General features: G+C 41.2%; 1 protein-coding gene across 6 annotated transcripts in view; it reads right to left on the reverse strand.

Annotated features, from left to right (window-relative positions):
• Positions 1 to 27342, reverse strand: part of LOC308101175 (uncharacterized protein) — a 60415-nt gene that overhangs the window by 20654 nt on the left and 12419 nt on the right. For 4 of the 6 annotated variants that reach the window (XM_080450542.1, XM_080450544.1, XM_080450543.1 and 1 more), the window contains exons 6-14: positions 24462 to 24512; positions 22426 to 22467; positions 19790 to 19852; positions 19407 to 19448; positions 15697 to 15738; positions 12887 to 12928; positions 2457 to 2506; positions 2148 to 2253; positions 1258 to 1762 (exon numbers count right to left, since the gene is read on the reverse strand). In XM_080450542.1, coding sequence (XP_080306668.1) covers positions 1258 to 1762; positions 2148 to 2253; positions 2457 to 2506; positions 12887 to 12928; positions 15697 to 15738; positions 19407 to 19448; positions 19790 to 19852; positions 22426 to 22467; positions 24462 to 24512 — 943 coding nt within the window. The remainder of the gene's footprint in view (positions 1 to 1257; positions 1763 to 2147; positions 2254 to 2456; positions 2507 to 12886; positions 12929 to 15696; positions 15739 to 19406; positions 19449 to 19789; positions 19853 to 22425; positions 22468 to 24461; positions 24513 to 27342) is intronic. The other 2 variants (XM_080450541.1, XM_080450545.1) reach the window with 2 other exon arrangements.

Below are 27342 nucleotides of genomic sequence, written 5' to 3' on the forward strand. Positions count from 1 at the left end.
TGACGGCACAAAGAAATGAGACGATAAAAATTGGAACTGGTACACTGAAGCTGATAAATGGGTACTCTTTCCTGATTGCCTGAAATGGGCAACCCACCTGAAGATGTATTTTCTGTTTACTAAAGAGCTGGAGAAACGGGGGGAGCCCTTGTACTGAACAAACACTTTATAGAAATGCAATGTAATGTCTACCAGAAAATGTATTAATAAAAACGTTTTGCTGGCCTGGGCCGTAGCATGACGGTCCCGGCCCCCTAGGCTGCAATGCCAGCCTGACAGCGTGTCGCGGGTTCGACTCCCGTTCCCGACAACCTTTGCTGCGTGTCACCCCCCCATCTCTCTCCCCATTTCCTGTCAGCCTACCTTCCCTATCCCTCTCTAAAATAAAGGCATAAAAAGCCAAAAAAAACACTTTTGCATAAACATATCACTTACTCCGAAAGAGTAATCTATAGTTGTAGCCCTAACATGCAGAAATGGTGGCAATTTGGTGGTCAGGTCTAGCCTGGTAAACCCTCCCTCCGGAAATCTCATTTCTATTTGATTCCTGGAGTGAGTCTGGCATGAACCGCCTCTCTGCAATATTGGCTGTGTATGCCAAACGGCCGCGCCTATCAGCGTCGTCGCTCATTGTTCTGTGATTGACAGCTTACGTTGGCCAATCAGGTGGCGAGTTCGAGTGAGCCCAAAACACGAACGGCAGCCATCTTTTTCTTGTGCGGCCAATTCTCCGCTATTTTTTTACTTCAAAAAGCTCTCTAACTTCTATTTTGAGGCACGGAATTTACTTATAAGATATCGTTTGGATAGAATTTAGTTGTTTAACTTCATATATGTGGTCAATTAATCATGACAAAGCCTATTTAAAAAATAATAATTAGAGAACCGGTAGGGGCGGGCAGTGACACCATTGTACCCGAAAAAGGCAACCCATTTTGGGTATGGCTGTCTCAAAAGTCCCGTCGCGTCACATTAAGACTGGTGAACTGCTGATTGGCTGAAGGGGAAAAATTATCATTGGCTGAAGGGGTTGTCAGTCAACGGTATTACTCCCGCCCAACTCCAGCACAGCCAATATTGCAGACAGGCGGATCAGGCCAGACTCACTCCTGAAATGAAATGGAATTGAGATTTCCGGAGGGAGGGTTTACCAGGCTAGGTCAGGTCTAACAAATATTGTGGACCAAGTTTGTCTTAATTTACCTTAATGATATATTTTTGTTTCATATCTTACATCATTATTATTTTGAGAGTTACCTGGGAGAGCCTTTAAGCTGTTTGCACACAGACTTCATGAACCAGCCACCATCCTCTCTGTTACTATAGCTAGGTAAACCCTTCCTGGTTGCCGTGGTAACCAGGAAATCCCCTTCATTCTTATTGGGCCCATCTACCAGCCTCGACGGGTGGTCGCTGTTGGTAAAGAACACTTTGGGCTTGTGTTCAAGGTCGGGACAGTTCTCTCTATTGAAAAACGTAATTATGTCGTTGATGAGGAGGGGATCCCCATCGGCCCCTTGAATACAACCCTCTCCTCGACCAATGATACAGCAAACAAAGGCATCTCCGTGCTGTAGAGGATTCTCCTCAACATGAAGGTCAGTGAACTCTGAGACCTCCCTGGACCATTCCTGTACTGTCTCCTGTAGAGTGATGACCTTCAAAGAGACATATTCCAGTATGTTCTTCATTTGTCTCTTGGTTTTGTTTCTACAACTCAACACCCTGAAGCCCAGCGAGCTGAATGTACGTGTCACTTGATCTGCAGGGGAGGAAACGCATACTTTATTCATTAACTAGGCCTACTTTCAACCTACCTGGCATCCCGATTTTGGGCAAGCGACATTGTTAAAAAAAATGTCCAAAAAAGTGAATAAAAAATGAATAAAAAAATGCGAAAATAGCTGAACTACTATAGCTCACAACACGTTGATATGCAACATGCTGTGAGCTTGTAGATCGTCAATTTTCACAATGCGTAGTATAAAATAGTGTTTGTGTTTTAAAAAAAAATATTTGTCAAGTAAGTTGACAAACGTGAGGTATTCATTAAAAGTGCAGACATACAGTGATATTCAATGTGTAGATAACCAACATTACAAACAACTAGCAGTCAGTATGTCATAGTATCGAGACAACATTCATACCAATTTCCACGTCGGCTGCGCGCATAACCTGTCGTGAGCGAACTTCATCATTGCACATGACCAAACAGAGACTTGGAGGTTTACTCTTCAACTCATACTGCTCCGCCTAAAAACATCAGAGACAGATTTAGAGTTTTAACAAACACCCAGTTATACACTACAATGTCTGCTCCAGTACTAATAAACACAGTATTACTATGCGCAGTGATGGAAATGAACAAGTTATAACTACTTTGTATGCCAGGGGAGTTTTTTTATAGTACTGTTACTTTTCAACATTTCTGTGAATGTTTCACTACTTTTACTTACATGTACTTTTACCTCCTTCAGTATGCCGATGTTGATTTGGTCAGGACCAACTGGGTGAAAAAATAAATAAACAAGATTACGGATCAACACTTGCTGATTTTCAACCCGCACATGCACATGTACAGTATACACGCACAAACACACACACACACACACACACACACACACACACACACACACACACACACACACACACACACACACACACACACACACACACACACACACACACACACACACACACACACACACACACACACACACACACACACACACGCTTCAAAATGCACATAGCAGATTAAAGCAGCTTGCACACTGATCTGTATTTTTCATCCACAATTTGTCACACATAAAAAAATATAAATTATACGACAGTCAGTCACGTTTGCACACGTTATATTTTTCAGACCAAGCATTTTCTGTGTTTTTTACAGCATCTTTTCTGTTTGATTGAATACTTTATTTTGTAGTTTGCAGAAAAAGGCAAATGAAAGTACAGTTAAAATACAAGGTCAAATAAATAGGATGGCGGGGGGGGGGGGCTGGGTTATGACTTTTTACGGGGGCCAGTTTCGAATTGCAGTCACCTGAAGGTAGGCCTACTGTTTTAGGGCAGTTTTGAAGGAGAGTAGGGTTTTACATTCCTTCACTACTTTTGGTAGGGCATTCCACATTTCTGTTGCATAGCAGGAGAACGAATTCAACCCATTGTTTGTGCCAAATCTGGGTTGGACGTGATCAGTGGAGCTAACTCTAATGTTGTGATTGTGGACTTCATTTATGTTTTTGAAGTACTTTGACAGACCAGTACATGGGTATCTTAATGTTATGGTGTATCTTGTAGACCAGGCTAGGGCTTTCACGACTAGAGATTTTTACAGGTCGACTAATTTGACCCAGTGGTAGTCGAGTAGTCGACTAGTCAAAATTAACATTAAAACAAATATTTAAAAAAATAAATATAAAGTTTTTTTTTTTTTTTTTTTAGGGGGGGGCATTGTTTTAATGCCATACTCCTACTATATTACTATTATTATTATCCCCCTGCCCTTATTTTTATGGCGTTTTAAGGGAAGCGCTTCTGGCACAGCAGCACAGCACCACAGCAGCGTCTCCAAGGATCCCCATTGCCCAATAATAGGCTTTTATTGGGCATACTTTTGACGCCCTTTTGATAAAAAATAAAGTCAGGAGGATAATAATAATAGTAAGATGGGCCATTACTAGGCATTAAAAAAAAATATATATATATATATTTTTTAAACTATTCGACTAGTACCAACAAGGTCGACTAGTGGTTATACTAGTCGACTAGTCGGTGAAAGCCCTACACCAGGCCCATTGCAAGTTGCTGTACTCTGTCCTCTACCCTGAGCCATCCGACCCTAGCAAAGTGAGCAGGGGCTAGATGAGATGTAGATGAAAGGCCAAGGATTAGCCTTGCCAGTTTGTTCTGGGATGTCTGGAGCCTTGTTTTTAAGGCCTTTGTGGTGTTGTGGTACCATGAGGTGCATGCATAATAGAAGTGACCATGGATGAGGGCCCCTGTTAGAATCCTCAGAGTTTTCTTACTGACTAGAAAGGACATCCTATACAAAAAAGGTGTTCTTTGGTTGACTTTTTTGATGACTCTTGTTGCCATTTTATCACTGGAGAGGTTTGCCTCTAAGATGGAACCTAGGTAGGTAATTTCCTCTTTTCTTGTGATAACATCATCACCTACTTTGATCGGCTTTGCCGAGGTTAAAACTAGTCCCAAAGAGAATGGATTCGTTTTTTCCCAGGTGTAATGATAGTTTGTTGCCAGTGAACCAGATGCGGATCGTATCGAGTTCAGAGCTGAGAGCTTTTTCAACCTGCAGCCTGTTCCTGTCCGAGACCAGCAGAGCTGAGTCATCCGCGAACAGGAACAGGTTGCAGTCACCAGCTGATGACATGTCGTTTACATAAATTATTAGGAACAGTAAAGGTCCCAGTATGCTTCCTTGCGGAACACCACAGCTCACTAGGAGGGGGGGGGGGGGGCAGGGTTCCGTTCACCTCCACCACCTATTCCCTCCCCTCCAGATAGGATCGCATCCAGCTCACTGATGTACAATCAAAACCAATAGTTTTTAGCTTACCAATCAAAATAGTTATTAACGGTGTCAAAAGCCTTTTGGAGGTCCAGCATGACCATGCCGCAGTATCTGCCCTGGTCCACCTCTTGTTTGATGTGGTTGTTCAAGTAGAGAAGGTATGTGTCAGTGGAGTGGGATTTTCTGAAGCCAGATTGGAGTTTGTAAATTAGGTTTAGATATTTTTCAACCTGTTCATAAACAATTTTTTCCATGACTTTCAAGATGGAACTTAGAATAGAAATAGGGCGGTAGTTGCAGTGGTCTAATGTGCGTCCTTTTTTGTACAGAAGAGTTATGCCCCTTACACACCAGGGGCGAATTTTTCATGCGAATAATACGTTTTTTTTTAAACCTTATAAAGTCAATGCAAGCTTACATGGAGCGAAAAAGCGAAGCGAAAAAGCGTCTTTTAATTATTCGGAACGAGTCCGAATTTTGCGTATATTCGCATATTCGCCGGTGTGTAATGACCTTTTACTCTCGCCATTTTGAAATTATGGGGAACCCGTCCCTGTTTGATGGAGAGGTTTACTAAGTGGGTGATGATTGGAGCAATGGAGGCGGCTGAGTCTTTGAGAAATTTGGAGGGAATATTGTCGAGGCCAGTGGCCTTGTGTGGTTGAAGTGCGCTCAATCTTTTAAACACCTCATCAGGTTTCACCGCGGCAAGTTTAAAATCATCTTTGCGTACACCTAGGTTCACCGATTCACCGAGTCGGGGACAGCCCTAGTCTGGACAGACAACAAACTACAAACAGCATACAGCTGTCGCGTAGCAACCTCAATTCACTTCCCGGTCACACCAGTTCTGTGCCAGATGGAAATTCTTAATTCAGAGCACAATATTAGAAATGGGAAGATGTTGTCCATGTTTTCATTTGTTTTTGGAAACGTAATATTGAAAAAACATGTACATTTTCAATTTCCTATTTTGTTTATTGTTCAGATCGGAAATAGAATGAACGGAAGGTACACAGATCATGCATTTATATCAGAGTTGAACATTTGTTTTATAATAATATAATATCATTAGATTTTCCATTGTTGAAAAACTTGTGCAAACAGAATTGTACAAATTAATTGACCACGCTCTCTATCACAAAAGCACAGAGCATTGTGATGGTATAGTTAAATTTACCACGCAAGCATCCACACATACACGCACACACCTGCTGCGTTGACATTTCCTTGATCAACTTGAGAGGGAATAAAAGAGAGGATGAACATGAACAAAACTCTAACTCACATTACTCTACAGTGTAGACTCTACACTGTAATGTGAATCCATTTTGTTAATCTAATCTCCATCCTCTTGCTGACTCACACACGCCACCCAGTGCCTGTCTTAACTCCTCCCTGAACTCCACCCAGTATTCTTCCTCCTTCAATTTCTACCACCTTTTTCTTTGCCTTCCCCTGCTTGCACTCCAGGGTCATCCTACAGAGCACCAGCCGGTGCTACCTTGCTACGCTTTCACCTGCTATCACCTTGCATTCTCCCTCCTACATAGGATATAGTCCACCTGTGGAAAAGCTGTTTCTTCCTTTGAAGTTAATAACAAAACACAAATGAAAATGTGCAAATTAAAGTACAGTATATTATAGTCAGGAATAACATAAATAATAAAATACTGTGGCCGTAGGGCATGTAATCTTTCGAGGGGCACACGGCCAAAGTGGTCGCCATGAAATTCCTGCCCTGCTGAACGCCATTTTATTTCCTCGTTAAAATCCTGTTTACATCAAGTGTAATACCGGACGTCCAGGGGCGATAGAGACCAAGACTATCATAGATACGAAAGCAAAAGTCAGACTCCATAAAATATGATAGTCTTGATCCAAGACTAACAGTGGATATACTTGGCAACAGGAATGAGTGACTGCTACTGTACCACTTGGCTACCCTGGACGTCACGGCATGTGTGTCTCCAATCTAATACAGTAATAAACTCACCAATAGTAAGTAAAGTAAAGTATTTACACACTGTTGTCAGCATTGAGCATAGAGCCATGTTCTTTCTGCTTCTTTAGCTGCTGTTTTAGCACCCCAACTACATTGAGTGATATGGCACAGTTTGAAATTATTTGACAAATTGACCATGAATGGATTACGAGAACTACCAACACCAGAGCTCACAGCTGCATGTCTGCTGTAGATATATTGCTACTAGTTAATTAAACAAAAAATAAAATATACACCATCGATTTTTGATATTTGAATATTCGACTATTCTGTGAAACCCCTAGACTGTACTGTACGTGTATTTTTCCCATCTGAATGGGTGCACAATGTCTACACTGTCAAAATAAACTTTATACGTTCGCTACTCACAGACAGCTGATCATTTTGAGGAATCTGATCCGGGCAAACTGACAGCAAGTTCTTGAACAGATCAACGCTCTAAAGCTACCCCCAACAGAGAAAGCATTTCTCCAGCACCTGAAAAGGGCTGATCTGGCATCCATCATTGACAAGAATGCACAAGCCACAAATTCCTTCATGCACAGAATGTGGAAGGTCTGTGGATAATGGAAATGCAGTTCCAGCTCCATCTACACAGCCAGCCTAGCCTGTGTCGATGAACAAGACAATCTCATGTCGATGTGCCGAAGGCTGCCAGAAGAACTGCTACATACTGTAGGGTGTCGTTGTCAGGGACTGGCAACTAAATGCAACAGGATACATACACACTGTAACAGTTGAGAGCAGTGACAGCGGCAGTGTTTCCGTTAGCCGGTATTTACCGGCCATTGAAAATGTTTAATTGGCCGTTAATTAAAAACATCACTGGCCACCTGGAAAATGCTATTAATAGGCAATTTTATAATTTAAACCTATTATTAATATTATTATTTGGATAAAGTAGTACAACTATTAAAACCCATCATAATCAAAGTTTTTATCATGATCTGACAATGTCAGTGTGGGTTCCCGACAGCCTGCTGCTCCTGTGCCTCAGACAGTGCGCTCTGCACTGCAGTTATCTGATAGATCAGCCTATTCTTAGTAAGTTGGTGTTGCGCGTTGAAAATATCAGACCTACAAGCTCACAATACGTCGCAACGCGCCACGTTGTGAGCTTGTATGTCTGCTATTTTCGATACGCAACAACACAGATATACGGCGAAGCACAAATGAAGCTTTACACAGCTGTGTCTCCTCTTAATCATCGCTGCGTACGGGTGGTTTGCTCAGGTGTTATGATAAACAGAACCGGGGTCTCCAGTCTCCGCTCAAGCCGGACCCAATTGACGATAATAAAACCCGTCAAAACCCAAACTCGTATGGGTCGTGGATATTGGGTCGTGGATATAACAAAACTAAACAAAAGCTGTAGGTTTTGCATATTAAGGTTGCATATTCAGTTCACTCACGGCCACTTTATTCAGTTGTTTTTTGGTAAGCGACATCTCTGCATGATGGAGTAGATTAGATATTATTTAGTTAACTATAAAAACAGGAACAGATCGTATCTGTGACAAAGTGGAAAGAAGCACAGCGCTAACGTAACGAGGTGTAATGATCAGTTGGGTGCAAAAATATAAAGCATAGAATATAGAATGGTACTGTATAATTCCATTCCAAATTTCGTGCCAAATGTACTAACTACGTATCATCACGCAGCAGCACGTTGTGAGCTTGTAGATCTGTTATTTTTGTCACATCCGGTATATGGGCCTTGGAAAATGTTTTTTATTAACAAAATCAATAGCCAAATATTTCTCCAGGACCCTTGATACATTCCAGGGCCCTTGATAAATTCCAAACCTTTTCCAGGACTGGAAACAGTTTTTTATAATTTCATATTATTTCCAAGAATTTCATGACCGTGGGGACCCTGCCATTTTATACACAAAGAAGTCTTCCCTAAATGGTCATAAGTATAGACCCCTTAACAGATGACGTCACGCTGGTTGCAAGCATCATACTGGTTGCAAATGAAACCCATTCTGTCAGGTCTCGCTAGGGCGCGCAGCACTAGCCAACACACATGAGGGGGTTGGGGTGTGCTGAAACAAGCGCACCCCAAAACAACAGGTTGAGAATTGATTGCATGAAACAATCACCTGTGCATCCAGTCTCAATGTTGGTAAACAAATAATTGGTCTATAAGCATGCTATACTGACAGACACAACTACAGGCTGGGCACCTTGTGGTGCAGGACACTATAATAACTACAACAACTATGTTTAACGCAGTTCATGTACGAAATTACCTGTTACCTAGCCAGACACGAGTCGCCAAGACCCCAAAAAGACATTCACATAGGAGAAGATGACAGCTGCAGTCAAGTTAGCACAAATACAAATAAATACAAATAAATACAAAGTTTAAAATCTTGTTTGAAATGACCTAATCTCTCGAAATAGATTCAGATTCCCAGATTGAAAATGACCAAACCTGCCTATTGATGATTGTAGGCAGGTTTATGAACTGTCCACAGCCGACTGAATAAACAGAACTGGTGCCATCTCATAATGAGTGGACCAAAATGTTCATAACCATGTATAAAATATAGCCTACTGTAAAATGAGATATATAAAAACGTAAATCAATAAAGTTGCATCCCAAAAATCAGGGGGTCATGGGCACCTTCCCCCTCAGTGTCAAAGGGCATGATGCCACTGGACTGGATACACATCATGTTATTCTAAACAGAACCATCTACACATAAAACAAAAAGTTTGGGAGATAATACTGTATGTATGGTGTAACACAATGCTTCTTGGAAGTAACTTTCATACTGTTGGCTTGCTTACTGTAAATCACTCTGGATTAAGAGTGTCTGCTAAATGTCTATATTGTAAATTGTAAATTGTTTTTCTCTTTTAACTCATTGAGTGCCCAAATTATTATTATCTATTTCTGGCCATTACGATTTTTATTTTTTCAAAGTAAAAAAAAGGTGCTTAGGAAGCGAGATACAGCCTTTTTCAGTTATAAGTTAAACAAGGAGTGGATGGAGCTGCAAATCTTCAGATAATAATATCTTGGGTTCAAAAAAGATTTTTAAATTTTTTTTCTTCTTTTTTTTCTTCGATTTTTTTCAAAAACACGTGAAACACGTTAATGGCACGTTGCACCTGTCAAGGATATTTGAAGATAAACATTTAAAATGAACTAATGGGATAAAATGTTCTTCTGCTTGACCCCACCCTGCTTCTATGAGACAAGCTGGCACCTATGCAACATTTAAATTATTTTGTTTTGTCATCATATCAACTGGCACCTGTAGTTTTTCTTTGAAAGGACTGGGCTTAGACCTGTGTAGATATTCAAATCAGCCCATTGATACACCAGTCGCCAGTCTGAGTTTTGTGGTCTGTTGACAAGTTACTGCCAGGTACTCAAGGAAAGTGAGACAACATGTTTGCTCAAATAGAGTGTGTGAACTACTTCATTACTTTCAAAAAATAATACATTTGTGGTTCATTTTAGGAGATTGTGAATCTGGTATTGCTACCAGTAAAACCTACTGATTGTAAGATACTTATGTAGTGTGTAAAAGCACAGAGATCTACGAGTGTTTCAGTTTCTTTCCCTCACAGCAGGTGGTCGACACTTGGAATTAGGTGTTGTTGGATTAAGCCCTGTACCTTGGCTACTATGGTGATTTGATTAACCATTCCTTTTGACACTACAATGGAAGTGCCATTATTTTTAGGGATGAGTGATTGAAAATGTGATTTCAGGGTCTGGGTTGAGGATTTCTGCTCCATTGGGACGCCATGGCAGCAGGAATCCGACAATACCAATATGGGTTTCTTTTCTGAGTTTTGGGCTTGTGGGAAAGTTACTCTCGATAATGTTGTTTCCTTCCCAATTTCTTTTAGGATCGGTGTCGTTCTATGGGAGGCTAACATAATGTTTTGATGTGATTTCATGTTGTTGTATAATGAGTGTGTTTTATCCCACGTGTATTTTGTGACTAATAGCACGACTAACAAACTAATTGATAACTGACCTATTGAGACGTGCGTCGTCGAATGTATTACTTTCAATTTTTCTGGTAGCCGGGAACACTGGATTGTCCAATAATCCGAAACACGGGGGGTAATGTATGGTGTTTATTCTGATTTTGATTGTTACAATTGTTTATTCTGATCTGAAGTATCCTAGTGCTTTTCCTACTGAATAATTGAGCATAAGGGCTGTGTAAACATATCACATGGTTTCTGTGTGTGCTTAGGTTTGTATTGAATGATGCTAATTCATGTCATGTTTTATTTTGTTTCTTTTTAAGATGTTTTTATAGTAAATGATTTCTTCTCTCTTAGTGACACAGACACAGGACTGCAGGACCACATCACTAAATAGCAATATTAATCTAGTGAATTTTATGGTAATTGGTAACTAGTATAATTGGTTTGAGAATGGATTTCTAAACATGACAGTAAGATTAGTTTACTATAGCTAGTGGTGTGCCTCTAAGTGCCATATATGACTAAATGCCATACATGTGGTTTAGTTAGGGTGTGTTACATAATGTTGTTGTGAGTGTTTATTCTCAGGTCCACTTATGAACTGCAGTGGAACTGTTTTGTGAGAGGAGGAATAACAGATGATGACAACGTGCTAAATATCTCTACGGCTTGTGTGGTATTAAGTATCGTGGTTTGCTATAAAACATTGATATTTGTTTTTCCATATGCAGAGTCAAATATCATATGATATATATATAGGTACATTATGTGTATAGCTACACTATTTGAAAAGATTTCATCTAATCCTATGTATTCCTGTATATGATAGATGTTGGCGAAATTTTTAAAGTATGCTGTATGTGATTTTAATGAATTTTGTGATTTTACATTTTGAACCCTTGATGAGATTATTTATACAAGTTTTGTGTTTCTTTTTCAAGAATGGCGTATGATGGTGTTGCTAAGGATCCTATGGAGTCTTCAGCCCTGGTGTTCACAACGGGGGATGGACTGGCTGAGTGGATGAGGAAAGAGCACTCTGAACAGGAGGACCGGCTTCTGGACTAGGAACGACCTGGAACCACGCTTCACATTGCAGGACGGGGCAAACGCCACGGGAGGATGAAAGAACGAGGAGCTACGCAGGATTCTGAGAGGACACCGCAGGACATTCGCCATCCGGATCCTGGCGTTGTCATAATTAGTTTTGCTACAGTTGACGGCATCACTCTTTTTGTGGATGCCCATTCCATTAACGGCAAGAGAATGACATTGCTATCACTTTGGTGAAACAAGATTTAGTGGAACAATGGACTATGGTACTTTGAGGCCATGAAGAAGGACCTTTTCGGAGCTTTATTTCTTTTATGATCTGTACCTGTATTTTGTAACTGTATTTTTCTGTACATGAATGGACTTTCTCCCTGTGCATTTTTGTTTTGTTGAACTTCTACATGTCGTTGGCCGGAAGGGTGGTCGTGGCTAATTGAGCTGGGCTGGATAGGAATTTTCCTGTGAAGTTGAATATGGGTTTTTCGCCTATTCCTGCGATATGCTATGAGTATTGTTGTGTAAGGGTTTTTTAAATGTTAAAATGGGGGAAATGTCAAGGATATTTGAAGATAAACATTTAAAATGAACTAATGGGATAAAATGTTCTTCTGCTTGACCCCACCCTGCTTCTATGAGACAAGCTGGCACCTATGCAACATTTAAATTATTTTGTTTTGTCATCATGTTTGTTGACTAAATTAACATCTCTATGTGAAAACTGTCTGTGTTTAGGTGTTGAGGGGGTGTGTCTGAAACAGGCCTATTTAACCAGAGGTAGAATATGACCTCAGTGAGCCAAACTGGATTTCCATTGCATGATGCTATTGTGTAAAGTTTGCTCCTTTTACTCGAGTAAAATCTCTCATACTTGGAATTCTGAATTGTTGCCTTTGCCTCATTATGTATTTATGTTTTTGAGCACCCAGTACAGATTCCCCTTTGACACACCATAGCGCTAAAACACGTGAAATACGTTAATGGCACTCAATGAGTTAAATGGAGCCTCATTTGTAATGGCACCGTTTGTGGAATGAGCAGCACAGCTGAGTGTGTGGGTTGTGTCCATGAAACATGTGTGTTCGCTTATTGTTTTTTGAGTTTCCTAACCCAGGTCCCCATTGTACATGGGGTACAAGGCGTATTGGAGGGTACAGGGGGTACATGGAGGTACAAGGCGTACATGAGGGTACATGGGGGTAAATGGGGGTAAATGGGGTGACGGTACATGGCGGTACACTGGTTACAGTAACCAAAGTCTGTTAGAGTGGAATCCTACACATTTATTAACTTTTTGTTTTATGTTTATTTAAGTTTATGTGAGATGAATTCACCTGAGTTCTCTTCGTCCAGGTCCGACATCTCCTCCTGCCAGTCTGTAATCACATGAATTAAAACTTTAATAGTCAGTTAAATAATCTTAAACATAAACAGAGTGAGGCCACACATTAAGAGAAAATGAAAAAGACTGAATACACAGAATAAAATGCAGAATCATTATATTAAAGTATTATATTAAGTATAAGCATTATATAGTATTTCAACCCCAAAATGACTTTTTCCCCCTATTAGTTAGGCCTACTCACCCCACAAAGCATTGAATTGATAGAGAATATGTTTTTTAATTTTGCTAATCGTACTCTGCCACGTTTTGGCAGAGACAAAAAGACTGGATACACATGATGTTATTCTCAGCAGAATCATCTATTAAAGTTTATGTGAGATGAATTCACCTGAGTTCTCTTTCTTCAGGACAGTAATAATAACTAGACGCGTCGCAATTCTGGGAAATTGCAAAGTGTGTTTGCGCCGACGCCGGTCGCGGCCGCCGGGACTCGAGGGATACGCCGGGAGGAATACCGTCGGAGGCCGTGCGACGTGCCATTCGAATCGGGTGCCGATCGGATCCTGCTTTCGTGATACGTGCCGTCTTGATTTTAGGAAATAGGCCCCTCCCACTAAATAAATAGGCCCCTCCCACACATGTAACGGGCCAATCATATTGTCACGTCACTCCTGATATCGCTTTTATTTCATTTTGAGAGGATCCCCCCAAAAATCATGTTTTTGCATCCAACGGTTACGTTTTGTGCATTTGTGGTGCCCCCTATGGATCAAAGTGGAAATGCTTTTATTCGTTGAGTAAACCACCCTTGACATGTGATTCAAATTTGGGATTGACCGGACGTTTCGTTCGTGATTTCTGGCGTTTTTGGTAAAACGGGCCCCTCCCACTAACTTTGGAAGCCATTTACAGACGAACGGTAAGGACTATCAAAATGCCGTTTGGATTTGTTTATCGCATCGGCCCAGAGATCATGTGTACCGATTTTTATGAAATTCGGACAAAATATGTGGGAGGAGCTAAAAGTGTGTTTTGAAGAAAATTCAAAATGGCGGAAAATCTGACGCAAATGGGCGTGGCCTATATTGGGAGTTGCGTCTTGACCCAAGGAATCTAGGGGAAAATGATTTTTATTTTACAACCTTCGGTTCAAGAGTTATAGGCCAAAACGTAAAGGGGGCTTTTATAGCGCTACCATGAGGCCGACTGGTGTAATAATTTTTTTGATAATTTCGGACCAAATTATGAACCTCCCCTCCAAGTCTTGTAACTGTAGCCCTTACGGTTTCTGAGAAAAAAATACTTGAAATCAAGTTTTCATTTTCCCGTTAAAGTGGATGGGGAAATTTAATGCACTAATAAATCAATATCAATTAAACTATGCAACCAATCTCTTAGCATTTTGACATATAGCACTAAATTGGGGAAAAAAACTGTGGGAGGAGTAGCGCGCCAAAATAAAGTTTATCTAGAAGAAGAATAAAGAGGGAAGAGTACTATAGTCTGGTTGCAACCACACTAATAAAACGAAAGGTTTGAGAGATAATATGTATGGTGTAACACAATGCTTCTTGGAAGTAACTTTCATACTGTTGGCTTGCTTACTGTAAATCACTCTGGATTAACTCTGCCAAGGATGACTTATGATGAGACATCGCGCAAAACGCCCTCACTGCCAAGGAGGACTTATGACGACTTACTGTTTTTAAATCGTTCTATAAAAGATTGCGCTGTTCTCTGTCACCCGAGTGATCAGTTTCACTTTCCACTCACCCGGATCTGGAAATAACATCATCCGAAGATTTCCGCCTCCGTCCACTTCCTGTTTAACTTTTTCATTAAAATGGCTCTATCATGAGTTGACTTTTTTCCCCCTGTATTTCGTGAGACATCCTATTTTCAACATGCTGCTGCAGGAGAAGGGAATGTTCCGTATGGAATATCTTTCTCTGGGCGACGCACACACGTACCGTGTGTGATTACAAACTGTCGGACAAGCGATCACAAGGGATATACATTTTCTGTGGCCAGTTGAAAGGATACAAAAAAAGAAAATTGCTGGCAGTGGGCAAACTTAGCCAGAAATAAGTCTGGCAGTGAAAGAGTTTGCGTCTGCTAAATGTCTATATTGTAAATAGTTTTTCTCTTTTAAATGGAGCCTCATTTGTAATGGCCCCGTTTGTGGAATGAGCAGCACAGCTGAGTGTGTGGGTTGTGTCCATGAAACATGTGTGTTCGCTGATTCTGCTGTTGACTTTTGTTTTGAGTTTCCTAGACTGCCCCAACGCTCCTGATTTCGTGTATAGAGGGGCGGGTGTAAAGAGCCGGCGAGAGATTGCGGCTGATCCCATTGGTTCACCGATCTGTCCGTCAACCCCCGCCCCGTTAACACAACATTACGAGCGACGCCCACTGCACTCTGGTTGGTTGGGAAGTGAAACACTTCCTCATACCGAGTACACCGACGCGCTGGGCCAGGCTTTTATTTTTTAGCAACACTAAACAATAAAAGCCTGGAGATCGAGGCTATGAGTTTCCTAACCCAGGTCCCCATTGTACATGGGGTACAAGGGGGTACAAGGCGTACTGGAGGGTACATGGGGTACATGAGGGTAAATGGGGGTACATTGGGGGTACATTGGGGGTACATTGGGGGTACATGGCGGTAAATGGGGGTATAGGGGTGACGGTACATGGCGGTACACTGGTTACAGAAACCAAAGTCTGTTAGAGTGGAATCCTACACATTTATGAACTTTTTGTTTTATGTTTATTTAAGTTTATGTGAGATGAATTCACCTGAGTTCTCTTCGTCCAGGTCAAACACCTCCACCTGCAAGGCTGTAATCACATGAATTAAAACTTTAATAGTCAGTTAAATAATCTTAAATATTAACAGAGCGAGGCCACACATTAAGAGAAAATGAAAAACTGTATACACAGAATAAAATGCAGAATCATTATATTAAAGGAGTATTTAAACCCCAAAATGACTTTTTCCCCCTATCAGTTAGGCCTACTCACCCCACAAAGCATTGAATTGATAGTAGGGATGTGCGATATATCGGCCAACCGATATATATCGGCCGATATAGTTGTTTTTTAATTAATCGGTATCGGTCCGATATCAAAATTGCGCCGATGTGAACAGCCAATGATTGCCTCTGTGTCTCGCTGCTGAGACTCAAGAGTTGTGTGTGTGTGTGTGTGTGTGTGTGTGTGTGTGTGTGTGTGTGTGTGTGTGTGTGTGTGTGTGTGTGTGTGTGTGGGGTGGTGGTGGGGGGGGGGTTAGGTGTCGGGTTTCACATGGTGTTCAGACCTTGACGTGCGCGCTGCCTCTCATTCACTCAGACAGAGACTGAGCAGGCCCGGATTGGACGGTCTGGCACTTCTGGCAGATGCCAGAAGGGCCGGGCAGTCTCGGGCCGCGACCAAGCCAAGCCAAGCAAAAAATAATTTTAAACAAATTTTAAAAGAGGAAAGACAAAAAAAACACCCAGCCCTGCACCGGGCCACCGCCCACCGGCCCTTTAAGAGAAATTGGCCGGCCCGGTCCATTCACTACATTGTCATAGGGGGGTTGAAGTGATAGTGACACTTTGGTGGAGGGGAGGTGGAGACTTTGTTCCCCCCGGCCCCCGCTCAAGTGGTTTGCTCCGTACGTTTGACGTAAACCACTTCAAAAAAAGCCGGGCGGGAATACGTCAATAGAATGTAAGCAGATGGATTCTGCGGAGAAAGTACGAGCTAAAAAATGAAAATGTCTGGAGGCTGATGCGGGGAAATGTTTAAAAATAACAAAGATGTTTGCCCAGCAGCAGTCTGCTGAAAATAGTGTTAATGTCGGTCCATAGTGCTGCTGTCAGTGCGAGCACTAGTAGCACCGCTGCTACCGAAGATGTGACTCAAGTTACATGTGAGCGAAGCTTTCCCATATAAAAAATTATCAAAAACCATCTGAGGAGCACAGCATCACAGGAACACCTCGAGGCCTTTATGCTGATGGCAATTGAAAAAGAGACTCTTGGGTCTTTGGACAAGGACTGCATCATCGACCGAAAGCGCACTGATGCGACAGCTCCTCATTCAATAAGGTAGAACATAGCCTACAGTACTTGTTTATTATTCTATTCTATTCTATTGTGCTTTGGTCAATTAATTGGGCAGCTGCTGCTGTGCGTCTTTACGCAGTGCAATGTTGGTGTGTGCGTTACAGTTATTGTGTTTTTGGCCGCCGTGCCCTGCTCTTTGTCTCAGGGTGAATTTGGTTGTAATAGACTAAAGAGTTTAACTATTCGGTGTGGCCTTATTTGATGATGCTGCAGCTTGATGTGAGTTATGGTGCCTGCAGCCAGTGTTGTCAGGTCGGCTTATTAAGTTCTCCCCAAGATTTTATTTTAAAATAGCAGATATAATAGCTCACAACGCGTCGCATCGTGATTCGTGACGCGTTGTGAGCTTGTAGATCTGCTATTTTCAAATAGCCGATTCTTTTGGGCTTGTTTTCCTAGACCTGGTTGTTTGTTTCTCTCATAGAACCTGGCAACACTGCCCGCAGCGGGCAGTTGTTGGTGGCTGGTTTTGCGTGTTTCTCTGTGGAGTGTGAAGCTGTATATTAAGTGTAACAAATAATCGTATGCATATATGCAATGTGTAGATCATTTGATAGACAAGTGAGCACTATGACATTAAACTTGGACTGTGACTAGATCGCCGTAAAATGGAGCTACTGACGACGTGACCTATAAATGGAGTAATAGTAAAGAATAGGTTCCTATGTATATTCGTGAAATATGAACATCTACAATGGTTCAATAATAATTAGCATGGATTATTTCAAAAGAAAAACATCTACCATTTTAAATTGGTCTAGTAACTAATCAGGATAGGCTAGCTAAAACGTTTGACAAGCAATAATCAAAATACAACTAACACAATTATATTTTTCGTTTTGTCTTATATATATTTAGAACACACTAGTATTACTGTTGCAATGTTATTTAAACAGTAAACCTATATGGCCTAAAATAAAATATAAAGTAGAACAAATAAAGTAAAATCAGGCAAAAATAAGAATTAAATAACATAACCCTAACCTAACCCTAATCCTAACCCTAAAACCGAAATAAAGTCACCAGAAACCGAAAAGAAACTAACAAAATCCACCAATTAACCACAATTTTTCGCGCACGTGCGGGGTTTCGGCGCCCCGCTATTTTCGGCGCCCCGCTATGGGCCGGTGAAGATCACAAATGCCAGGGCCGATTTTCTGTGCCAGTCTGTGCCTGAGACTGAGTGTGTCTCGTTGCGACCGAGCGCTGCTCGGCAGTGCTCGCGTGTTGCTCCACTCGTTAATTTGTTTGCTTCAGGTGTGTAAGCCCAGCGAAGCTTATTAAAATTGGTCATTGGGCAAAAGCAGAGCCTCCGCGACCGTGTTAGTGGACAAACATAGCAGTTATTGGGCGCTGTTTGGCAATACTTGTTGCTATAGAGCATGCTATACACATCATTTTATTCTCAACAGAACCATCTACACATAAAACAAAAAGTTTGGGAGATAATATGTATGGTGTAACACAATGCTTCTTGGAAGTAACTTTCTGTTGGCTTGCTTACTGTAAATAACTCTGGATTAAGAGCATCTGCTAAATGTCTATATTGTAAATTGTAAATTTTTCTCTTTTAAATGGAGCCTCATTTGTAATGGCACCGTTTGTGGAATGAGCAGCACAGCTGAGTGGTTGGGTTGTGTCCATGAAAAATGTGTGTTCGCTTATTGTTTTTTGAGTTTCCTAACCCAGGTCCCCATTGTACATGGGGTACAAGATGTACTGGAGGGTACAGGGGGTACATGGGGGTACAAGGCGTACTGGAGGGTACATGGGGGTACATGAGGGTACATGGGGGTAAATGGGGGTACATAGACCGCCGAAGTCTGACGTCATTTACACATCCTTTGTTTGTCTACCTGGTTCGCAGTTTTCCACCCCCGTTCTGAATCCCATAGACGTATTTAATATCGCGTCAAATAAGAACTGTGTTCCAAAAATAAACAAATGACCCCGGCGGGTTGACTCTTATGGATATGAAGCATCAACTGACGGTGAGAAAACGCTAATGTTACTTCCGCCGAATTAGTTACATTTTCGCCAGAAACAGACTGTATCAAATATAAGTGACTGACTATCATAAACGATACAGAACCTCCTCCCTGACAATAACGCCGACACGCGGTGTTTATTTTTGGACCACAATTCTTATATGAGACGATTCTAAGATGACCCAATGTTATTCTCCATAGAGAAATTACTTCCGCAAACCTGGGGATGAACGAGTGACATCAGGACTTCGGTGCTCTATTGGGGTACATGGCAGTAAATGGGGGTAAAAGGGGTGACGGTACATGGCGGTACACTGGTTACAGTAACCAAAGTCTGTTAGAGTGGAATCCTACACATTTATGAACTTTTTGTTTTATGTTTATTTAAGTTTATGTGAGATGAATTCACCTGAGATCACTTTCTTCAGGTCCGACACATCCTCCTGCAAGTCTGTAATCACATGAATTAAAACTTTAATAGTCAGTTAAATAATCTTAAATATAAACAGAGTGAGGCCACACATTAAGAGAAAATGAAAAAGACTGAATACACAGAATATAATTCAGAATCATTATATTAAAGGAGTATTTCAACCCCAAAATGACTTTTCCCCCCTATCAGTTAGGCCTACTCACCCCACGAAGCATTGAATTTATGAGAATATATTATTTTTTTTTGTCACATTTTGCTAATCGTACTCTGCCACGTTTTGGCAGAGACAAAAAGACTGGATACACATGATGTTGTTCTCAGCAGAATCATCTATTAAAGTTTATGTGAGATGAATTCACCTGAGTTCTCTTTCTTCATGGCAGACACACCATCCTTTAATGCTGTAATGGTACTCTGTAAGGCTGTAATCACATGAATTAAAACTTTTATAATCATTTAAATCAAACAAACAGAGCACGGCCACACATTAAGAGGAAGATGATATATACTGGATGGGGGGGGGGGGTACGTTTGAACGATGATATAAAATGTTCATAACCACGTATAAAATACAGCCTACTGTAAAATTAGATAAATAAAAACATAAATAAATAAAGTTGCAGCCCAAAAATCAGGGGGTCATGGGCACCTTCCCCCTCAGTGTCAAAGGGCATCAGGGCCGCAGGAAGGGTGGTGCGAGCGGTGCGGCCGCACCGGGCCCCGCACTTGGGGGGGCCCCGCAAAAAAACGTTTTTTTTTCTTTTTTTTTCTCTTTTTTTTATGAACAGAATCACATTTATTAAGAGTTATAAAAAGAAATAACCGGAAATATCCACCCAAAACCGCCAAAAAATCGCGGGCACGCGCGCTGCGCGCGCGACTTCGCACCGGGCCCCGCATTTCTCCCAGACGGCTCTGAAGGGCATGATGCCACTGGACTGGATACACATCATGTTGTTCTCAACAGAACCATCTACACATAAAACGAAAGGTTTGGGAGATAATATTTATGGTGTAACACAATGCTTCTTGGTAGTAACTTTCATCACCTGATTCGGATGCTATCAATGCATTGAATGGGACATTATCACCTTTTATTAGACTATTGAATGGGCGAAATAGGCGACATACTGACCTATCCGCGATTTATCAGACCATTCATTGGGTGTTATCAAGACATACTGACCTACCAACGGAGATGACTTAAAGGTAGGGTAAGTGATTTGCGTTGGTTAAAATAATTGTTAAATAGCTCTATATTCTGATAGTACTCATTGCTATAGAGTGTTTGTTCAGTATTAGGAGTCTCCTTGTCTCTCCACCTCTTTATTAAACAGAAAATGCATTTTCGTTTCAGTTTCAGTTTCATTTCCAATTTTATCCAACCAGGACAGAGAACTCAATCAGGATACAGATTAAACAAGTGAAATTGGAAGTGATGACACTAAGAAATGAGCAGGCAAAATTGGAACTGGAACAAATTAAGCTTAAGAATGGGTACTTTCTCCTGATTGGCTGAGATTTTGACACCTACCGAAAAATGTATTTTCTGTTTATTAAAGAGCTGGAGAGACAGGGAGACATCTGTTACTGAAAAAACACTCTATAGCAATGATTACTATCAGAATATAGTATTTTAACATTTTAACAAAATACTTTTTGTTTTAACCAAAAAATATCACTTACCCTACCTTTAAATAGTTCAGTTTCGGTTTTGGTTTTGGTTTCGGACCATGACGGAGGCGCGCAGTCTCAGGCGAACTGGAACCCCGTGAAGGACCACCGAGGGAGCTAAAGCGACCGAGTTGCCGTCTTGAATGGTGTGACGTTCGCCTGAGCCTACTCAGCGCCGTTGGAGTTATGTACCGATAGGCACAGAATCGTAAATAATGTTGTGGGGACTGCTCCGCCTCCAAGTAGGTCAGTAGCTCCTGATTACGCCCAATGAATGGTCTGACAAATCGCGGGTAGGTCAGTATATCGTACTCGTCGCCTTCTCGCCCATTCAATGGTCTGATAAAACGTGATAATCTCCCATTCAATGCATTGATAGCATTCGAAGCCGGTGCTTTCATACTGTTGGCTTACTTACTGTAAATCACTCTGGATTAACTCTCTTACTGCCAAGGACGACTTATGACGAGACATCGCGCAAAACGCCCTCACTGCCAAGGACAACTTATTGTTTTTTAATCGTTTTATAAAAGATTGCGCTGTTCTCTGTCACCCGAGTGATCAGTTTCACTTTCCACTCACCCGGATCTGGAAATAACGTCATCCGAAGATTTCCACTTCCTGTTTCACTTTTTCATTAAAATGGCTCTATCATGAGTTGACTTTTTTTCCCCCTGTATTTCATGAGAAATCCTATTTTCAACATGCTGCTGCAGGAGAAGGGAATGTTCCGTATGGAATATCTTTCTCTGGGCGACGCACACGCGTACCGTGTGTGATTACAGACAGTCAGACAAGCGATCATAATCTGTGGCCAGTTGAAAGGATACAAAAACGAAAATTGCTGGCAGTGGGCAAACGCAGCCAGAAATAAGTCTGGCAGTGAAATAGTTTGCGTCTGCTAAATGTCTATATTGTAAATTGTAAATAGTTTTTCTCTTTTAAATGGAGCCTCATTTGTAATGGCCCCGTTTGTGGAATGAGCAGCACAGCTGAGTGTGTGGGTTGTGTCCATGAAACATGTGTGTTCGCTTATTGTTGTTGACTTTTGTTTTGAGTTTCCTAACCCAGGTCCCCATTGTACATGGGGTACAAGGCGTACTGGAGGGTACAGGGGGTACATGGCGTACTGGAGGGTACATGGGGTACATGAGGGTACATGGGGGTACATTGGGGGTACATGGCGGTAAATGGGGGTAAAAGGGGTGACGGTACATGGTGGTACACTGATTACAGTAACCAAAGTCTGTTAGAGTGGAATCCTACACATTTATGAACTTTTTGTTTTATGTTTATTAAAGTTTATGTGAGATGAATTCACCTGAGTTATCTGTCTTCAGGACCGACACCTCCTTCTGCAAGGCTGTAATCACATGAATTAAAACTTTAATAGTCAGTTAAATAATCTTAAATATTAACAGAGTGAGGCCACACATTAAGAGAAAATGTAAAAGACTGGATACACAGAATAAAATGCAGAATCATTATATTAAAGGAGTATTTCAACCCCAAAATGTTTTTTTCCCCCCATCAGTTAGGCCTACTCACCCCACGAAGCATTAAATTGATAGAGTTTATTATTCTGTTTTGTCACATTTTGCTAATCGTACTCTGCCAGTAGCACTGGCAGTAGCATTTAGATAGCATGTTATCAACTGGAAATTATTCATTTAGGAGATGTTTGGACGTTGGAGGGACATCTATGGTGAGCACAGAATGTATCAATGTGCAGAATTGGCCGCCGTGCCGTAAGTACAAGAGTACAAAAGTATAAAACGTACTTAAAGTATAAAAAGTAAAAGTACTCATTATGCAGACTGTCCCATTTCAAGTTTTCAAATGTATAAACATCTTTTGAAAATAGCAGATCTACAAGCTCTGTGAGCTTGTAGATCTTCAGCCCTATATACATTTCGGCCATTTGAAAATAGCCGATCTACAATGCGTCGCAATGTAAATTGTGAGTAAAAGTACTCACAATGCAGAACTTTTACTTTTGGTACTTTAAGTACATTTTTGTACCAACACTTTTGTACTTTCACTCAAATCCATTTTTTATTCCGGACTTTTATTTGTAAGTTTTATTTGAGTATTTATACAATCGTTTCTTTTCCACAAGGGGGGGGCTAGCGCAGCCCTGGAATCATCACCCATGAACACTCTAAGAAGTAAGGGACAGATGGATCACCGTGCCAAAAAATCTGGCTCCCATCCGCTTCCATTCTATCTCCTTGCTAAAAACCTCTATCTCCTTAACTTTTTACAGTGGGCAAAACGAGTCATTCTCGATGCGCGATCGCTCTGCAACGGTGACATGTTGTTGTTCCAGGCTTTAGCCAGGACCATCGCGCACCCTTCACACATGCATTGTTTTTCATGGATTGCTCGTCGTGGAGTCTACAGCTTTAAACAGCACAGCGCAGCGCAACGGTGAGATTTCTGGCGCCGAACGTAATCTGTTATTATAAAATTCGGGCACCCAATGTGTTAAGTAAAACATGCGAGTACTTTTTCCACCACTGGTTATGAACTGTAACTGACTGACATTGGCTGGAGGTGGGTAACGTGGCCAACGTGAAATTGCGCAAAGACACCCGACTTTATATTTTGAGGGCAAAAATAAGAATGAATAAAAATGTAATTAATTTTTTTATAAAAAAGGTGCGCGTGCGTGACTCTCTTTGCACCCCTATGCAAAGACAAACTCAGGCGCCCATAGGTCTTTGTGCAAGAAGGAAAGGTAAATCCACATAGGGTAAATCCATAAATCCACAGTTCTCATAGGTAAATCCACAGTTCTCATAGGTAAATCCACATAATCCAGAATAATGAGACTAGTCCAACATAAGGGAAAGTATTCCAGTGCAGCAGGCCAGCCTGGAAATCAGGTGTTCTGGCACTTGATAGTACATGAGAGAGAGAAGAACATTTAAGAGCCCTATTTATGTATATTATTTATGGTGCATGATCTAAAATGCAGGACATACTTGTGCTGGGGCTGTGTCTGTCTCCAATTTTGCTAGTTAACTCATTTTAGACAGAAAATCTGCTCAAAAGTGGGTGTGGGTGCCAAAACCCAAGACTGTATTGCGGGTTGAACACGGAACATTGACTTTCTTTCTTTATGGGTGGACCAATTACTTAGGAAGATAGGTTGAAAATGGGTGAAGTGCTCCTTTATGTCCTATATACTTCCTTGTACGACGAATAGTGGAAATAGCCGATCTACAAGCTCACAACGTGTTGCATCACGACATGTTGTGAACTTGTAGATGGCTATTTTCACTATTTTTTAAAACAATTCGAATTTTCCTTTCTTAGTTTAATATCTGTTCATCCATAAAACAAAAGACTCACCTGAAGACGCCGGAGGCTGGGTGGATGAATCATCCATCAATAGTGTCATTTCTGAAACAACAGAAGCAGAATCAAAACTTTATTGTCACATCACAGGATTACAGGTGTAAAGAAGATGAAATAGAGGATAGAGATAGATTAAGAGTAGGAGCAGGAGAAAAACAGGATAGAAACAGGTCAAATAATAAAAACTATATATACATATACTGTATACAAATAGCATGTGGAGTAGCAGGCATGTACATGATGTTTAAAACAATAGTGTCATGCATATGTGTACATAAACGTGCCACCATGAGGTGAGATTAAAAGTAACAGCAGGTGTAGTTCACTAGAGCAGGGTATCTGTTATGGGACATAAAGACATACGTAGCACTGGACGTTGGAGGGACATCTACAGTATGGTGAGTAATGTATGTATCAATGTGCAGAATTGGCCGCCGTGCCTTATGTACAAGAGTAAAAGTACAAAAGTATAAAACGTACTTAAAGTATAAAAAGTAAAAGTACTCATTATGCAAAATGTCCCATTTCAAGTTTTCAAATGTATAAAAATCTTTTGAAAATAGCAGATCTGTGAGCTTGTAGATCTTCAGCCCTATATACATTTCGGCCATTTGAAAATAGCCGATCTACAATGCGTCGCAATGTAAATTGTGAGTAAAAGTACAATGCAGAACTTTAACTTTTGGTACTTTAAGTACATTTTTGTACCAACACTGTACTTTCACTCAAATATTTTTTTTATTCCGGACTTTTATTTGTAACAGAGTATTTATACATTGCAGTATTGATATTTTTTACTATAAATAAATATATATATATATATATAAGTAAAACATGTGAGTACTTTTTCCACCACTGGTTATGAACAGAACTGACTGACATTGGCTGGAGGTGGGTAACGTGGCCAACGTGAAATCGCGCAAAGACACCCGACTTTATATTTTGAGGGCAAAAATAAGAATGAATAAAAATGTTATTTTATTTTTTTATAAAAAAGGTGCACATGCGTGACTCTCTTTGTGCACCCCTATGCAAAGACAAACTCAGGCGCCCATAGGTCTTTGTGCAAGAAGGAAAGGTAAATCCACAGTTCTCATAGGTAAATCCACATAATCCAGAATAAGGGCGCGCTCCCACTAAAACATGTTCGGTTAGCGTTAAACGCAGGTTGTGCACGGCCACATTTTTTTGCAGTGGGTGTGGGTGCCAAACCCCAAGACTGTTTTGCGGGTTGAACACGGAACATTGACTTTCTTTCTTTCTTTATGGAGAAAGGGGAGGCGCAAACTTGCGCTGATTAAGAGGTTGAACTTGAGTCTGGTGGCGATGGGGCTGTGGGAAAACGCATGGTCAAAATGACACCCAAAGCGTTGTTGGACAAAATAGACAGTTTGGAGAGGGAGCGAAAAGCTAAATTGAATAAGCTGTCTAACCCCATAGACATTGCTGCCTTGATGAACGATGAACGATATTTAAATGAGGCAAAAGGTACATTTTGTGAATTGATGGGTGTGTATTAGAGATGCGCGGATGGCGGTTTTAGCCGCGGGTGCCGCAGTTAACCGCAGTTTGGGTGGATTTGGGTCAATCAAATATCATTATAAATTAATATTGGATAAACCGCGGGTGAAATAATTTGGTAAATAAATTAATGACATATAATATATCTTTCCATAAAATAGCAAAATGTCTGCGTGCTTGTCTCTGTGTCAGTGTGTTATTTTGTATAATTTGTAACGTAACGTGATTTTTCAGTGCAGAATTAGCCACCGGCACCTACTGTTGCGCCCAGCGTTGCCAGTGTTTGGATTTTGCGAGAGAAATAAGCAGCTATCAACGCATGGAAGCAACGTCGCTTTAACTCGCTTATAATACGCAGACATGGCAACGCTGATCACAAGGGTCCTTCCATTTCAAAACAATGGAGGCAAGCAAAGCAGCTAAACTTGCCAAAGTGCGAGAGAAACTAAAAAGCGGTGAATTAAAAAAAAAAAAAAGGAAGGGAGTAAAAGTGCAGCATGGGACAAGTTCAGCGAAGTGGTTCATGCTGATGATTCGAGTGCTGGATATGTGGTTTGCAACAGTTGCGGGACGGCTTATATATACGATAGCCACAAAACCGGCACTTCAAACATGGTGCATCATTTGTGTGCTAAAGGGAAAATCCAGGCAGCAGCACAGACAAACACCTTAACATCCTTCGTTCGTCGTGACAGCAAAGTTGTACCATCAGATGTTAAATCAAGGTTTGTCAATGACTGTGTCGACTTGTGTTGCGTGGACATGAGGCCATTTGACATTGTCAGCGGCACAGGATTCACCCAGGTGGCTCAGACGCTTGTCAACATTGGAGCTAAATACGGAGCTATTGACGTGGGTTCCATCATACCCCACCGGCAAACTGTGTGTGACAGGGCGAAGGATCAGGCTGCGAAAGATAAAGAGAAACTCTCTGAAGACATCCAGAAAGTGATGCAAGACGGAGGACTTGCAGTGACCACAGATATGTGGACAGATGAGTTTAATCAGCGGGCATATACAGTCCTTACATGTCACTATGTGGCTGTGGATGAGAACAGCGGGGAGTGGCACCTCGAGAGTCGGATTTTGACTACGGTTGATTTCGATCCTAACCTAAAAAAAACAGGCGATAATATTCGGGATCAAATCGACACTGTGTTGACAGGTTATGGCATACCAGCAGAGAAAATTGTTTTTGTCAGCGACTCTGGTCCTAACGTTAAGGCTGCACTTAAACATTACCAGTGGCTCCCGTGCTCTGCTCACATTCTTAACACAGTGTTGAGACATACATTCTCTGAGAAGAATGCACCAGAACCGATCAAAGATGTAGTGCAAATGTTGGATAAGTGTA

Source organism: Gymnoscopelus braueri, assembly GCF_963280865.1.
Source record: "Gymnoscopelus braueri genome assembly, chromosome: 15".
Lineage (NCBI taxonomy): Eukaryota > Metazoa > Chordata > Actinopteri > Myctophiformes > Myctophidae > Gymnoscopelus > Gymnoscopelus braueri.